Source organism: Rhipicephalus sanguineus, chromosome 7 (genome assembly GCF_013339695.2).
Source record: "Rhipicephalus sanguineus isolate Rsan-2018 chromosome 7, BIME_Rsan_1.4, whole genome shotgun sequence".
In the NCBI taxonomy this organism is placed as follows: domain Eukaryota; kingdom Metazoa; phylum Arthropoda; class Arachnida; order Ixodida; family Ixodidae; genus Rhipicephalus; species Rhipicephalus sanguineus.
The window spans coordinates 13,204,139-13,221,171 of NC_051182.1; the positions used below are offsets into that span (position 1 = coordinate 13,204,139).

Here is a 17,033-nt window from a genome sequence, read left to right on the forward strand (position 1 = left end):
TGCCTTTTCCAATGCCAATGCTTTTGGCGCTTGGCCAGTGCGACTGGTGGTCGGAGCGAAAATTCGCCGTGTTACCAATGGGATCAGCCAGCTGCGAGTGGTGGATGATAGTATAGATGATAGTATAGTATAGGATAAGGCATAAATCATCGCTCCGCGATAGCATGCCTGCATCTCGGCGTTGTCGGATACCTCACTGTTGGTGAATAGCTAGTGTTAGCATATTAGTGCAACTGTGCAGTTCGTGCTGCATGCCCGTGCCTCTGTTTGGTTCGTTTGCGGAAGCCGTTGTTTCAGCGTGCTTCTCAACCTGGTGTCGCTATGCATACATGAAAATCGCATCATGACGCTGCTGGGGAAACAAAAGAAGCAGCTGACACTTCTTGAATTTTGGAAATACAGTCGCCGACCGTTTATTCGGACGCTGAAAATTCGGACATGCTCATTTATTTGGACACCTTCACGGCACCGCCACTCGTCCCATTGAAGTAATGTAAACTCACGACCCAAAATTCGGACGCCCCACAGTCTGCCGTTCGATTCAGCTGGCTGATCGAGTGCAACGTTGAATGCCATGACAAGCTGTCAGCAATGTTTACAATATTTTTGCTGGGTTGCCAGCACTGAAATGTTGCACTGGCTATAACTGGAGATCGTGCGAGTGTCAAAAATCCACGCAGAAATTACCAATCTCGAAGGCTATGTTTGTTGGCTACACGTAACGGTTGCCTTTTGACTTTAGCCAGTCAAGTCCACTGAACGGCTACCACGGCTGAACAGCAGGCCAAGCCAAGCCATGATTGGAATCAGCTCGGTGTGGCGTTTGAGGTGAATGACAGCGCGTACAAGTACGGCGCGGATCCTAATTCGGACAAAGAGAGTACAACAGAAGTGCTGCAACATCAACTAGCCCAACGTCGTTTCCATTTGGCGTGTGAGGGTTTGCGTTAGACGTTTTTGTGGCTAGGCCTGATCTGCGTCCCAAGCCCCAAGCGTTGTCTCGCTCCCTTGTTTGTTCCTTGGCGTGCGAGGCCTGATCTGCTGAAATTGCTCTGACGCCGCTCAATCCATCTGCGCCGTCGATGCACCGACGGAACTAAAGAAATGCGGCAACTACAAGGCCTTAACGATAGCGAAAAAAGCGGCGATTATTCACCAGGTGGAAGTTGCTTGGGAGTTTTCGCCGAGTTGGGCAATGAGATCATCCGTCAGCTACTCGGGCCAGCGCATGCGGACAGTGACTGTCGTGATGTTCAGGAGAGTTGGTTGTTGGGCAAGTTGGTACATAGTTAACTACAAAAGAAGCCACAAAACGTCGAAAATCGGAAAACAGCAGAGCGGCAGAAAACAGAGACAGAGCGCAGAGACGTGGCACTAACAACTGGCGTTTATTTCGGAAAAAACCTTCCCCCCTGACCGTACGACGCATGCGCAGATGACAAACAAAACCAAACACCCCAAAAAGCACACACAGCTAATCTAAGCAGATCACCTCTGTGCTAGAAACAAAAATTCTTTCCTGGTAAGATAAACGGGAGCCGCACTAACGCATTTGTCTGGACCAAGTTTCCAAATATGGAATGCCTCAATAATCTCCCATTCTCACTGCGTCTTAGCCTTACCTAAAATTGTCACTTTAGCAAACAGAGGCGAACAACCACACAACTTGCAGTGCAGCGGCAAGTTACCACCGGTGCCCGTGGGTAGAAGATTTTCATGCTCCCTCAACCTAACATTGACACATCGACCCGACTGTCCAATGTAAAACTTGTCACAACTTAAAGGGATGCAATACACTACACATGTGTTACAAGCACAGTATTTTTTGACATGTTTTATGTCACAAATACTGCTCATCGTGCCACGCTGCACAACCTTCTTACGAAGACCCGCGAGTTTGCACGGTGCAGAACAGACCAGTTTTACATCGCTCCTGGCCGCAACCTTTTTCAGTCCATGAGAAATGCCATGTACAGTAAAAGCTCGTTAATTCGAATTCCACGGGAACGCTGAGCAATTTCAAATTATACAAAATTCAAAATAATGAAAGTGAGCAAAAATGGGTGGATTTCGGGGGTGGGGGCACGAAAAATATTTATTGGCCAAAAAAGTCAGTGATGACCATCTGCTTCTTTTCTCTGAATGCCACAGCTGCGGCTCTCTGTTCCAGCGCGCGGACGCGGCGCAGGGAATCCTCTTCACCCTCTTCAAAGCTGAAGAAGAGACGCGCCACATTAAGTGCCTCCATCACCGCAGAAGCTGACGGGCGCACAGGCGCTTCGTCATCTTCGTCTTCCTCACCTTCTGGCTCTTCAGCAACAGGCTGCGCACCGCCTACTTGAGCGATAATGTCCTCATCAGTCAGGGCACCACACACCGATGCACCGGTGTCAACTTCAACATAATCGGCAAAACGTACGCCCCGAAGAGTGTCGCACAATGCCACTGGCATGAGCTCCTCAGCCCCGTCCACGTCGATGTCACAACTATCCTGCGCACTTCCAGCTGCAAATCCACTGTGGCGGAAACAGTTTGCGATTGTGGTCGCGGTCACCTGTTCCCATGCGCGCACCAACATGTGCATGGCAGTGAGCAGCGTAATGCCGAAGTCCTTCCTGTCGCCCGCGCACAAAATCATTCTCTCCAGCATGTGACGCCTATAAAAGCACTTGATGTTCCTTATCACACCCTGGTCCATTGGCTGTAGGGCCGCAGTCGTATTTGCTGGAAGGAACACTAACTTTGTTGCTCTCAGCTCAACGTCGACTTTGTGCGCCGAACAGTTGTCGACGACAAGAAGAACGCGTCTGCCGCCCAGTTCCATTCGCCTGTCGAATTTCAGTAGCCACTTCCTGAATAGGTCACCTGTCATCCAGGCTTTCTTGTTTGCGGCGTACTCCGTCGGCAGTGACCGAATGTTTTTGAAGCACCGTGGCTTGAGTGCTTTGCCAATCACAAAAAGGGGGACCTTTTCCGTACCGGTCATATTTGCGGCAACCAGAACAGTGACACGCTCTTTGCTGCGCTTGCCGCCGGCACAGCTGTCTCCCTTGTAGGTGATCTCGTCTTGTCTGGCTGCAACTTGAAAAATAACGCTGTCTCGTCAGCGTTAAACACATCCTGTGGTGAGTAGCTCTCTAAGTACTGCTGCAGGGTGTCGCTTCTCCAAGTAGCGCATGTTTCGGCGTCCACTTCCTTTGCCTCGCCGGATAACGTGCGGAATACTAGATTGTGCCGCTCCCTGAAACGATGAAACCATCCCTCGGAGGCGACAAAGTCTTCAATGTCCAAGCGCAGGGCGAAATCGGCTGCCTTGGCCATGATGATAGGGCCGCTCAATGCGATACTCTGGGCTCTCATTTCTTTAACCCAGATAATCAAAGCTGACTCCAGTTCCGGGAACTTCGCTGTCCTTAGCCTTTTTCGACTGGCGCCAAAATCCTCGGCTTCATAGGCGTTTTCAATGGCCGTCCTGTTGCGTATGTAGGTTGACAACGTGCTCGGAGGTATGCCGTGCTTCCTCGCAATTTCGTATTTGCTCGAGTTCCCTTGGTCAACCTCTCGCAAAATCTCCACCTTCTCCTTGACAGTCTTCGCGCAGTAGTTTCCCCGCGGCATCTTGCAACTTCGATGCGGAATAAGACGGCTTGACGGCGTGAACGAACAACGTGCTCGAGGAACAAAGTGACGCTGCCGGGTGCGGCCTAGGACTGCTAGGACTACTCCGCCGACTCCTCAGCGTCCCGCGGGTCCCGCGTATACAAGTGGCGCCAGGCGCTGAGATAGCGGGAGGGCTACGGAAAAAAAAAAAAATTGCTCCCTGGATTTCGGAGGCCATACTTTGCTCGCCCTTTGCTCGGAGGCCACTTGAAGCTCGAAAAAACCGGTCGTGCCACCTATCGTTCGGCCGTAAAAGCTTCCACTAGTGTTTGACGATGATGAAGCTCGGAGGCGCGCGCTTCGAATTATCCGTAGAGGCGGCAATTTCTGTTCGAATTAACGAATCATTTTACACATGGTCTCCTATGCACTGCGGACCGGACTGCGGCGACCATTTCGAATTATCCAAAATTTCGAATTAATGAGGTGTGAATTAACGAGCTTTCACTGTATATACGGCATGACCACAAGGGCCCTCTTTTCTCGATCACCTCCTTCGCTTCCGTGTTCTCCAAAACCACCATCACTCCTGTGTTTTACATTGAGGCGTTGAAACCCATATTCGGCAACAGAGGTTATTAACGACTTCGGGTAGCCAGCCGGCAGAAGTCTATTTTGCTGCTCAGCCATGCTCTCTTGCATATTATGAATGCAACTCTTAGTAACCGCATTTGTCAGACATAGATTGGCGATACCTCTTTTGACCAGCTTGGAGTGGGAGGAATCATAAGGCAAAAGATTCTTTTTAGTCGTTGGACTATACTTCCAACAAACGTGACCATGAGGATGAAACATGAGAGTGAGGTCTAGGAACCTAATAGAATTTTCCTGGGGCATGACCCTTGTGGTCATGCCGTATATACATGGCATTTCTCATGGACTGAAAAAGGTTGCGGCCAGGAGCGATGTAAAACTGGTCTGTTCTGCACCGTGCAAACTCGCGGGTCTTCGTAAGAAGGTTGTGCAGCGTGGCACGATGAGCAGTATTTGTGCCATAAAACATGTCAAAAAATACTGTGCGTGTAACACATGTGTAGTGTACTGCATCCCTTTAAGTTGTGACAAGTTTTACATTGCACAGTCGGGTCGATGTGTCAATGTTAGGTTGAGGGAGCATGAAAATCTTCTACCCACGGGCACCGGTGGTAACTTGCCGCTGCACTGCAAGTTGTGTGGTTGTTCGCCTCTGTTTGCTAAGGTGACAATTTTAGGTAAGGCTAAGACGCAGCGAGAACGGGAGATTATTGAGGCATTCCATATTTGGAAACTTGATCCAGACAAATGCGTTAGTGCGGCTTCCGTTTATCTTACCAGGAAAGAATTTTTGTTTCTAGCACAGAGGTGATCTGCTTAGATTAGAATAACAGAGAGCTGAGCTAGTTGGTAAGTATTCATTCTAAAAAGACAGGGCGTGCAAACACGGACACAAGAAAGAAGTCAGGACACCACAAACGCCGACTAACAACTGTCGGCGTTTGTGACTAACAACTGTCGGCGTTAGATTAGCTGTGTGTGCTTTTTGGGGTGTTTGGTTTTGTTTGTCATCTGCGCATGCGTCGTACGGTCAGGGGGGAAGGTTTTTTCCGAAATAAACGCCAGTTGTTAGTGCCACGTCTCTGCGCTCTGTCTCTGTTTTCTGCCGCTCTGCTGTTTTCCGATTTTCGACGTTTTGTGGCTTCTTTTGTAGTTGACTGTCGTGATGTCGCACCTCCCGCACCACAGCCATCAAATGCGGATTTAGCGTAGGCCGTTGCGGTGCTATTGCTGACTCACGAGGGTGGCCAAAGATTGGTTGAAATACAGGCCGACTTCGTCGCGCGTAAGCGTACATGTGTACAGACGCGCACTGACAAGCTTCTTCCGGCCGCTGGGCCAATAAAAGCCCTTTTTTCTGATGAATCCTTTTTTTCGGACTCCCGATTATTTGGACTTTTCGGCGGTTCCCGCCGAGTCCGAATAAACGGTCGGTGACTGTAAAGATTTCTGTGTTCTACTAGCTCAGGTCAGCTATATTTTTTTTCGATTTCACTACAACGAAATGTTCGCTTCAACAAAACTTTTTCCGAGCACCGTCAATTTCGTTGTAGTGGGATTTGACTGTATAACAATAATAAGCACCTCAGACAAATTCAGTGCTGTTAAGTGTCATGCCTCAAGTGCAAAGCTATACAAAACACTTTCATTCCACAAAGCATTCTAAATGTCCCCTGTGGGTGAATGCTCACCCAAACTTTATCTGATCAGAACCAGCCAACAACGCCTGCACCGTCCACTTGGCCAGCTTGCACGAGTTGTTCTTGAGTTCGTTGGCAAGCACAGCACCCCGCTGCGTGTCGAGCTTCTGGCGCCAGTCAATGCCACCCGAGAAGCGAGGGTCCCACTCATTGAGCGCCTTGATGCTGACGAACTGGAGCTCTCCGTTGGGGCCCACCATGGCACCATCGTGCTCACAGCGCACTATCAGGCCCACATTGTCGCCTAGGTCAAACTTGCGGTACCTGCACACACGGGAAGCAACAATGTCATGGTCTGCAGCATCATGTGCTGCTTTCTTCTGCAGTCACATGTTAACATAACAAACACTGACAACAATTTATTTGTACCACAAGAATATTAACATATTTTGCGGTGTATGTGACATGCTTTTTTTGCCAAAGCTTGCGCGTGGTGAATCGTACAACAGTGAGGCTCATTTAATGGGGCCCTGAAACAGTTTCTCAACATGGTCAGAAAATGCTGCTGATCAGTAGTCACGGCTCCTGAAACATGCAAGCCCAACAATATAGCTCAGCACGCGGCATGGAACTTACAATTAAATTTCAAAGTCAGCTAGAAATAGCTCACTCTTCTCTCGACAAACGATGCCATGAGCCAAAATGACTGCGCCATAAGCACAAAGATCACGGCCATTGGCAGATTTGAGAATCATAAGGTGCATAGTTACCGTGGCTGCCGTGGGATGCCACGATGTGTCCGCACTGCTTTTGTAGTGCTAGAGTTACACCATATAGAATTACACCAGCGCGATCACACTGAAAGTAAGCTGTACAGTGAAAGAAAAAAAAACTACTACGATACTGCCTAATGCGAATTCTGAGCGCAGCTCCGTGTTGGGGCAACGCCAACTGTCTTTGCAGTTTTGGCTATCCGCAGTTGTAGCAATTAGTTACATATTGCCACAGAAACTGCCAGTGCTGGAGTGCTACGCACACCACTCTGTGCACTGCAGGACTGCGAACCAAGCGAAATGCCGACAGCGCTCAAGTGCTACGAACACCACTCTGTGCATTGCAGGCGTTGTGCACCAAGTGAAACGCTGACAGCGCTCAAGTGCACGTGCACAAGCTCTGACCGAAGGGCCAGCATGCGTGACGGAGGAAGAAAGCGAGGTTAGAGGCCAGTAGCTCATGATATCGACAGACTCCGTATTCCCTCTCTTTCATCCTCGTTCGCTCTATCGGCTACGTCCCTCAGCAGAGAAACGGGTGCCTAAGGGCTGAGCTCTAAATGTAAAGAACGTGCTCAAAATCATGAGCGCGCTGATGGACGAACGTAGCATCTCATGCACTTGTCATCTACTCCTGCGTAGCTTTTAGCACGCTTCGCTGCTACGAAAGAAAAGAGAAAGCGCTTGAAGTGTGCCACAAACTCCTGTACATCCACTCATACTGGACGGATAATTTTTGCGGCAGTTGATTCGTTAGGCAATGAACTCGGACACAGAGGTTATTCAATGATTATTTAGAAAAGCGTTGCAAGACTCCTTTGAAGGTAAACATTAGACAGAAGTAAGTAAACTGAGATAACTATTATTTATTATTATCTATTATTTATTCAGAAAAAACAGTTATCCAAATTCATTCGATCCGTCGGCCGCCGCGCAGAGCAAAAGAGGTTACGCGACTCCCAGCCAGCATTGACGAACAGCTCTCCAAAACGCGTGTCGGTCCCATACGTCCAGGGAGCCAGCGAGGCGTTGGCTCGGATTTTTAGAAAAGAAGGTGTGCACATTGCGCACGTGCCTTCATGCACGCTGGGCCGCTTCCTTCCCCGCCCGAAAGACCGACCAACAAAGGACAGGGCGCCCGGCGTCGTTTACAAAATACTGTGCGCCGATTGCCCCTCGTCATACATCGGCGAGACCAAAAACTTCCCCGAACGAATTAGGCAACACGTCAACGACGTCCGTAAACTCAACAAAGAACGCAGCGCCGTCGCCGAGCACGCGGAGACGTTTGACCACAGAATAGATTTCAACGGAATGGCCATCCTCGGAAGTGAAACCAAGTGGAGGAGGAGGTTACTACTGGAGTCGTGGCACACACAGAGGACCACTCAAAATATCAACCGTTCCCTCGCAACTCTCCCCCCAGTGTATGCGCATGGGCTACGCTCCGTGGTAATGCGTGGGATCGTTAACCGCCGCGAGAGTGCCTTAAAGAGGCTGCTGCCAAGCCGCCGCAGTCCCCCCTGAGGAAGGAACCGAGCTGGTTCCGAAACGTCGGGTTCTTACGTGTTTTTGTAACTTTGGTTGGAGAATAAATAATAGTTATCTCAAGACTCCTTTAGGCAAACAGTCACGCGCATGTGCGAAACCAAAATGTCCGTTTCTTTATTCTGGAGTATGATAAGGTGTGTGTGACAGGATTCGTAGGAAATTTAATCTTGGTTTAGAACAACAGAAAGTTGTTCACAAGGGGTCACAAACACTGCTACCTCATTTTTTTTCCACTGTGACCACCCTCTTACATGAGGAAGCTCGATTATAATGGTGGAGTGGCCTCAGATGTCGACTCTTCTACTTACAAGAAGTACTGTCTGCCCCCCTCCTTTCTACTCTTGTGTAGCCTTGCGCCTCCTTGTTGTTCACCAGGTGTTGCGGCCACAAATGTTGTGGTCATGCGCACCATGCTGCTGCCTTAGTGGTGTTTTTAAACAAAGCATTGAACTGATGGACATGAAGCAAACAATAAGACACCCCAATGTTTCACCATTATGTTGCAGAGCAGGGGTCAGTGCAATACAACGAAGAAAATAAAGACCAGACAGGACCAGCGCTGGTCCTGTTTGGTCTACTTGTCTTCACTGTATTGAGCTGTTTTTTACTATGATTGTGTACCAACGTGCTCAAGTTCATATGCTCTTAACTTCTTTTGCACTGTATCCACAGTTCACTTTGATGAGCTTCCTACTTTTCTGAAGCGTAGATCGGTGGAAGAAGCTTTCCAGGTCCTTGATTTTCAGGAAACCGTGCCTTGACACAAACGAAAGAGGGAGGGGGGGGTCTATTGTGGGCTATGCACATTCGCTCGCGGACGCCTCTCTTTGCACTACCCAGTTAGCACCAGGGCTGTAATGAGGGCACTGGTGGCGGTTTTCTTCTCTCATAGCGCCGCCTGGGCAAAGTCTGACGTCTATACAGCTGCAGAAAATGTCACTATACAGTCGAAACGACTTATAACAATCCCAGATAGAACGATCTATCGGTTATAATGATCATATTTCGGTGCACTTAGGCTTTTCCTATGCTACTCATTGAAATTGCGTCCACATATAGTGAACATTTTTCAAAGCCTCCTACTTTTAAAACGAACACTTCAGACACGGTCGCAGTAAAAATATGGCGTATACAAAGTGAAAAAAAAAAAAAAAAAGTTAAAACAGGCCTTCGAAAGCATGAGAGGTGCATGCCCCACTCCAGTTTACTCGCGATGAAGGTACCCTAGATCAGCGAGCACAGCACGCTCATTTTGGACACTGCGAGCGCGGTCGCTCACTTTCCAGGCATTTCTTAGAGGGACACCAAAGGCAAATATTAGGTCAACATTGATTGTTGAAATAGCGGTCCAGAAACCTCGTAGTGCTACTTTTATGCAAAGGAAGTGCTTATTTTGAAATAAAATCGTGTTTTAGTGGTCGCATCGCGTTAGTGCACTTCAAATCATCCGCCTCAAATCAGTCTTTCACACGTCACTGCTGGTAGATTCCACGAAAGATCGAAAAAGGGTGTATATTTGATGTTTCCGATTTTCCTGATAATTTTGTATGTTGTGCACATATGATTGCACAGCACGAAATCGCAGTTCGTTTTCAAATAAAAATTTTTTTCACCACAGCAAAATTCGACAAGTGTCGCCGGTTGACGACGACCATTTTACGAAGAATGCGTTTTCGTAACTTCGGAACCATGCTGGCAGCTACTCAAGCTATATATTACAAATATCTTTTTTTTTTGGCGGAAGTAGAAGTAAAGAGGAAATAGCTCTTATCATTTCATGAAATTCTGAGTAAATTATGTATTTTTAAAAATTCACGAAAAACGCTGCGTTTTTGAAAATCAGTCAAATTTGGGACGCTATGGCTACTTCTGTGAACATCTTAGCTTGTTCATATTTGCAGTATAAATAGGCCTTTATGTGAATAATGAACCTCTGCATTTGTATTTCTCTAATAATATTCAAAGTAGTAAATTTTCATGCTCGAAACACCAAAAAGAGAAAAGTGCTCCTCCATTCAAAAATCTATAATAAAAAAAACCCAATCTCAATTTTGTTCAAAGTCCCCCAAAATGTTCTCAAAGGACTGCAGAATGATATTATGAAAAAACATGTTGCATCATTTTTATTAGAACAAAAGCAGAAAATGTCAAACATTGTGTTTCCAGAGCGTGGTGGCCACTGCGTAGAGGACATCTCTAGTAACAAGAAAATACAGTAACACGTCTTTTTTCTTCTCTGAGCTTCGCTAAACAGCAGCAATGATCTATTGTCGGAAAGTGGGAACTGTTTTGTAGAGAAAAAGATCGTTCCAATTAAATGCATTTGCGACACCACTTATATTCCTCGTCGACGGGCAGCACGGACATTTTTATTCCTCTGGATAATTTTTTGAGTAAATGCGCTTATATCAAAGCAACGAAGCTAAACGCGAAATTTGTGTAGCTGAGTCGATCATGCATTGTAAGAATGTGAGAAATCGCAAATGGCGGCAGTGGTGAACGGCGTGTACCGCAGTGCAACCTAAGCACAGCAGCCCCACATTGTTTGCCAGGCTTTGTTGCTATGCACGAGAAAAAGCTGGGGTGTCGATTGCGTTGGTTACGCGATACATTTTTCACCGCTCGTCGCTCTCCCGCCCGGTCTCTGGATCCGCACAGTGCGGATCGTGTGGCCCGCGCTACAAGCACTCGTGTAAACGGAGTAGCATGCGTTAGGCGGACAGCTGCAAAGGGCGGCACGATGGACGCCCGCCTGAGCAGACGACAGCAACGAGTATACGGCTGCGCCAGTCAGCCAAACACCACCTGAGATAGAAGTTAAGCATCCAAATTGTGCTTCACTTTGATGCGATCACTATCCTACGCTCTGAAGGTGGCTATGGGTAGGCGCTATAGCCATGGCCGAGATTTTGTACGGACTGCCTCATGGTGCACAAAAAGAAAATTCCGCTGCCGCAGAATTTTCGTTACGTAGAAGATATCGGATCGAGACTCTTTTGCGGAGGGTCATGAAACGGGATGCGCGCTCATTTCAAGAGGGAAACCAGATCTGCCAGCACTCCTTCAAGAGAAAGAAGGATATGCAAAACAAAGCAGATGCAATGCAAAGAAAACGTGTTTTGTCCGTGGCCAGAACTTCTGCCACCTATCTTCACGTAATCGATTCTTTCTAAACTCTGCATTGATCACATAAGGTTTGACAACGTACACATTTGGGCCAACAAAAACCACACCTCTTGGCGACCGCTCTCCAGAAATTCATTTCCATTCATGAAGAGACCTTGGCTTTTATACCAATCTCTCAATTCTGGCACAGCACATCATCATAAGAGACTCATGGAGGGAATGCGTTCTTTAGCACTCAAGATATGAATTATACTCAACTGAAATAGATGAAGGAAAAGGAGGCTACAACTGAAAGTGCATACTGTGGACTGAGGGATGCCTAACACTGGCGTGAAGTCGCAAACCACGCGAATGCATTTAATTGGAACAGTCTTTTTCTTTACAAAACAGTTCCCAATTTCCGACCATAGATCATTACTGTTGTTTAGCGAAGCTCAGAAAAGAAAAAAGACGTGTTACTGTATTTTCTTGTTACTAGAGATGTCCTTTGCGCAGTAGCCACCACGCTCTGGAAACACAATGTTTGACATTTTCTGAGTTTGTTGTAATAAAAATGATGCAACATGTTTTTTCATAATATCATTCTGCAGTCCTTTGAGAACATTTTGGGGGACTTTGAACAAAATTGAGATTGGGTTTTTTTTATTATAGATTTTTGAATGGAGGAGCACTTTTCTCTTTTTGGTGTTTCGAGCGTGAAAATTTACTACTTTGAAAATTATTAGAGAAATACAAATGCGGAGGTTCATTATTCACATAAAGGCCTATTCATACTGCAAATATGAACAAGCTAAGATGTTCACAGAAGTAGCCATAGCGTCCCAAATTTGACTGATTTTCAAAAACGCAGCGTTTTTCGTGAATTTTTAAAAATACATAATTTACTCAGAATTCCATGAAATGATAAGAGCTATTTCCTCTTTACTTCTACTTCCGACAAAAAGAAAGATATTTCTAATATATAGCTTCAGTGGCTGCCAGCATGATTGCGAATTTACGAAAACGCACTCTTCGTAAAATGGTCGTCAACCGGCGACACTTGTCGAATTTTCCTGTGTTGAAAAAAATTTTTATTTGAAAACGAACTGCGATTTCGTGCTGTGCAGTCATATGTGCACAACATACAAAATTATCAGGAAAATCGGAAACATCAAATATACACCCTTTTTCGATCTTTCGTGGAATCGACCTGCTGCCGTGTCCAACGTTGCCCGCCTTTACGGCGCAGCGGCATGTACTGGCGGCGCGCATCATTTGGGCATCCGGCAACGTCACATGCATGCGGATTTGTCGAACTTTTAGTCACAGCGACTTTCACGAGCGCACAAAACACACGCGGCAGTACGCGATACTGAAACTACCACTGAGACTCGACCGCGTGAGCGAAGCAGGGCGCCGGGCGAAGCACAGTTCCGCGAAAACGGAACCTTTGAACAAGGCGTGCCGTTCCCCATGGCAACGTCAAAGACGTTCTTTTTAGGAGCTTGCTCGCCAAGCTTCTTATGCTCGCGCCTTGTGCTCACCTACAGACCGTCGGCGCAGCTGCGCTCTCTTTGGTGATTTCAAGAATGCTCACTAGATGGCGCCGCCGCTCGAGGGCCGCACCTCTCGTTTCGCTGGCTTCCTTTCTCTTGGCCGGGAGCTCACTAAGTGAACACTCTTCGTTGCCGCTCCGCAGCATGAACGGCAGCAGCGCGACGGGCTCGCAATGCAGCAGCAGCTCGGGAAGATCTCGCCTTGCCAATAACCAGCCAACACATGATGTCACGTTACGCTCTCCGATGCGTATCGTACGACTGCAAACGTCCCACCACCATCAGGGGCACCTGTGTCGATGTTGCCTTCTTGAACTTTCCACTGCGTCCCATCATCGATGATCCCTTGGCAACATACTTTACTGATCATAAAGCAATCATCTTTAATGGGAAACGAGTTCCCAAGCTCATCGAGGGACGCCCTTCTTGTACTTTGTAAAAGAACATCTCTTGTGTATATGTAATGTATATAGTTCATCCATCATAAAGCAATCATCTTTAAAGGGAAACCAGTCCCCGAACTCATCGAGGGACGCCCTTCTTGAACTTGGTAAAACAACATCTCTTGTGTATATATAATGTTTATAGTTCATCGAAATGTATATATACTTCATCAAAATGTATATAGAGTATCCAGCCTTACATTAATAAACATTGTTTATGTAATGCATATATAACAACGTTGTCACGTTTATATAGGATGGTAGAGGAATCTGTTTGAACTTGGTAAAACAACGTCTTTTGTGTATATATAATGTTTATAGTTCATCCAAATGTATATATACTTCATCAAAATGTATATAGTGCATCCAACCATAAATTAATAAACATCGCGGATGTAATGTATGTATAACAACGTTGTCACGTCTATATATGATGGTAGAGGAATGTGCACGGAGCATTCGCGGGTTACCCGATCATCTCCGAGCAAGCTCCTCTAACATCATTCACTTCGTGGATATGGCGGTGTTTTTTTCCATGAATCAAACAGAAACAAACAAACAGCATTTTATTACGTCTCTTGATGCACGGAAGGTTCTTTTTTATTGCTGCTAGTTTGATTACTAGTGATTAATTGTGGGCAGACTCTCGTACGTCATCGGGATCATTTTGAAAATGTGCCGCTCGTGGCACTCATCATGTGATACATTTAGCTTAATTTCTCCGTAAGTAGGGCACTGCTGTTGATAGTATTGCCGTTTTAGATGTTGTCATACATTGAGCTTTCACTTTGACATAAACTGTTATTTGCCTTTAGTGTCCCTTTAAGTGGCAGATTGGCAGTGAGGAATAAAAAGAAAAAAAGAAATAGGAAGCAGCGTGAAGCCTTGTGGTCAGCTTTCGCATGGCAACCTTTTCTGATGCCGTTCTCTGCAGCTACAACCGCCTACGATGAACCTATGCTTTGGAACGCAAGAAGCCATAAAATGCAATAAGCGATGACTGCGATAACTCTTCGGCACTTAAAAGTTCACTGCACTGACGCCACAATGTGCTGCAAAATGTCTTTCATTTTTTTCGGTAATGGCAGAGACCGGCTGATCAATGTCTACGACTTCCACGCGATTGCGGCGATGCCTTCACAGATAAGCATATCTGAAGAGAGCGAAGGCGATGTGGCAGCTGGCGATGAACGTGCCATTATGACGTATTGCCGACAACCTTATCACAGTCATCTGCAGCTATCGGCTCGGCTGCGGGTCGGCGTAAAGTGTTCGGATTGACGGCAGTACAAGCGCACAATCCTGCCATTCAAAAGTTCGCCGCCGCCGTGCCGTGCGAGATAAAGTGCGCGTCGCTTCATGGAAACGAAAGTAGCTTGCTGGTGTTGAGCGGCACAAGCACCGAGAAACGTCGATGCACTTACAGTGAGTGTATACTGCGTGTTTTGTTAGCATACCTCCCAATTGAAGGAAAAAATTGTAGCGCAAAGCAACATACGGACAGACAGAGAGGACGGGACTAGCGCCAGTCCCGTCCTCTCTGTCTGTCCGTGTGTTGCTTTGCGCTACAATTTTTTCCTTCAGAAGTCATAACCAACTAGCCCAACAAAACGTATTGCTAATACCTGCCAAGTTTGGAGAAACGGAATCCGGGAGATCTACTGAACGGGGGGGGGGGGGGGGGTATAAAGTATGCCGACCGCGAAGGGGGGGGGGGGGTGTACAGCGATAGCAATTATATGGACACTGTCAGCGGGATTTTGCGGTCGCCGCTGATCTGTACAGAGTCCAAACCGATAACATCACCTACGCATCATCTGTTTCACGTGCGAGTGAAAGCGCGCTAGCGATAGGTGCGAACGCAGTTGAAGCAGAGACGAAACGACCCGGCCGTCACTGTCGCGCGAAGGGCACATGCGATAACATCGCTCCGCGTGCGAGGCCTGTCGTCGCTTGCTTACCAGTTATTTCGTCGGGCAAGATTTTGTGTGCACACAAACACATCATCTACAAAATATTAACCGCTGATATAACCTGTAACACATTTAGGATGTGGTCAGACAACTTTGCTCATGTGACCAGACAAAGCACTGGACGCGCGGGGCAGAACTGGATTTTCGGGAGATTTTCCTATGACCCATACAACCGGGAGAACGGTTCCAAATCCGGGAGATTTGGCAGGTATGTATTAGGCAACAACCCAAGCGTGCCGCGCCTGTCGTGCAGGACTGTCAGAGCATCGCGGAGACAGAGTGCGCGTTGCCTGCAAAATGCTTGTCTTCACAACGTTGAACGAACAGGCTACACGCCGCACCCGTGCATGGTCCGAAGTGAAGCGGGCACAAAGAATGCACAAATGCGCGTAGTACAGCAAGCAGCCTGGCAGTGATGACGTGTGCCGAGTACGCGACGCGCTGCACGCAACTAACCAGGGATGATCAGCTCCACGTCACGGTACCGCAGTTCAGTGAAACGGTGTCAGTTCACTGCAAAGGCAGTTTAATTCACTCGTGCACGCAGCGGGTGTTGCTTCACAGTGTGAAAAGGCTTAACTTGTCACCGGAGGGGTTGTTAGCACTCTTCAATGAAAAGTACGCAGAAAAAAAAAAAACCGGCTTGGTCGCTAAGTGTACGTTTACAAGTCCATTTACAACGAACTACTGATATAACGACCAATTTACGTGGCACGTTTGAGTTCATTATAAACAGGTTCGACTGCACAACCTCACACATAAGCACTAAAGACAATAAAAATGTCACAATTCGACACACACAAGACTGCACAAGCCGCAGAACAAGAAAAGCGGCTGCCATGTCGGCCATCTCTCCTCTCAAGTGGAAGTAACACAGGAACAGGAAATGCCGGACAAGACAATACCAACGCGGCCATATGTTCGCAAGCGTCCGGTAGGCTTATATGTTTGACTTTGTACTAAACATTTTTAACAAACTTGCATGAAAATGTATGCAATTGAAGTTTACTCACATGCCATAACTAGACGTTCGTTAAAAAATTTTTAAAGATGTAAGAAATTAAAGGGTTTTCAAGGGTTTCAAAGACCCGCACAAACCCTTTCAAGCAACATATTTAGATGCACTTGGCATCTAATACCTCTGTCACACGGGCAGCTTTAACTGCGGTTATGCTTAACCGTGGTTACAGGATTAACCGCAGTTAAAGCGAACACGGGTTTGCCATTGCTACACGAGCTCAGTTAGCTCAGTTGAGCAAGCCGACGAAACCACGTGCTGCTCGTATGGTCAGCAAGAAGTTTGGGCACACCCTCAGAAAGTTTCGTGGTACGATACACCTTCGCTAACCCCCCCCCCCAACAGTGTATTGAATCGTTCCACTTTCGACTACATATTCAGTGTTTGCAGCTCTGCGAGGCGGCTAGACACGAACAATGCAAGAAGGACTTCCCCTCAAGAAACCTGTAGCGATAATACTGTACCCTCTCGCAAACACGCCGTGGACGGAATAATCTTTGTTGTCGGCCTTTCCACGGCGAGCCTCGTTTTGCCAAGCAAAACTCGTTTTCAACTAGTTTTGCTTGGCTATTGTTCGCCAGCTGGAGACGCGTTCCGTGAAAATCCTCCGCGGAGCTGCCGAATAACGTGCGCCAGTCGGTTCACGGCTGGTGCACTCACAACTCCGCCATCTTGTCAGCTTCTCGGTTTGTGAGGGTAAACCGTGCTTGCCTAGCTCGGTTTGCGATAACTACGGTCAGGAGACTAACTGCGGTTACGTCTGCCGTGTAGCTACCACTA

General features: G+C 47.2%; 1 protein-coding gene across 1 annotated transcript in view; it reads right to left on the reverse strand.

Annotated features, from left to right (window-relative positions):
• LOC119400586 (eukaryotic translation initiation factor 3 subunit D) overlaps positions 1 to 17,033 on the reverse strand; it is a 169,319-nt gene that overhangs the window by 21,378 nt on the left and 130,908 nt on the right. The window contains exon 7 of the mRNA XM_037667649.2: positions 5,886 to 6,158. Coding sequence (XP_037523577.1) covers positions 5,886 to 6,158 — 273 coding nt within the window. The remainder of the gene's footprint in view (positions 1 to 5,885; positions 6,159 to 17,033) is intronic.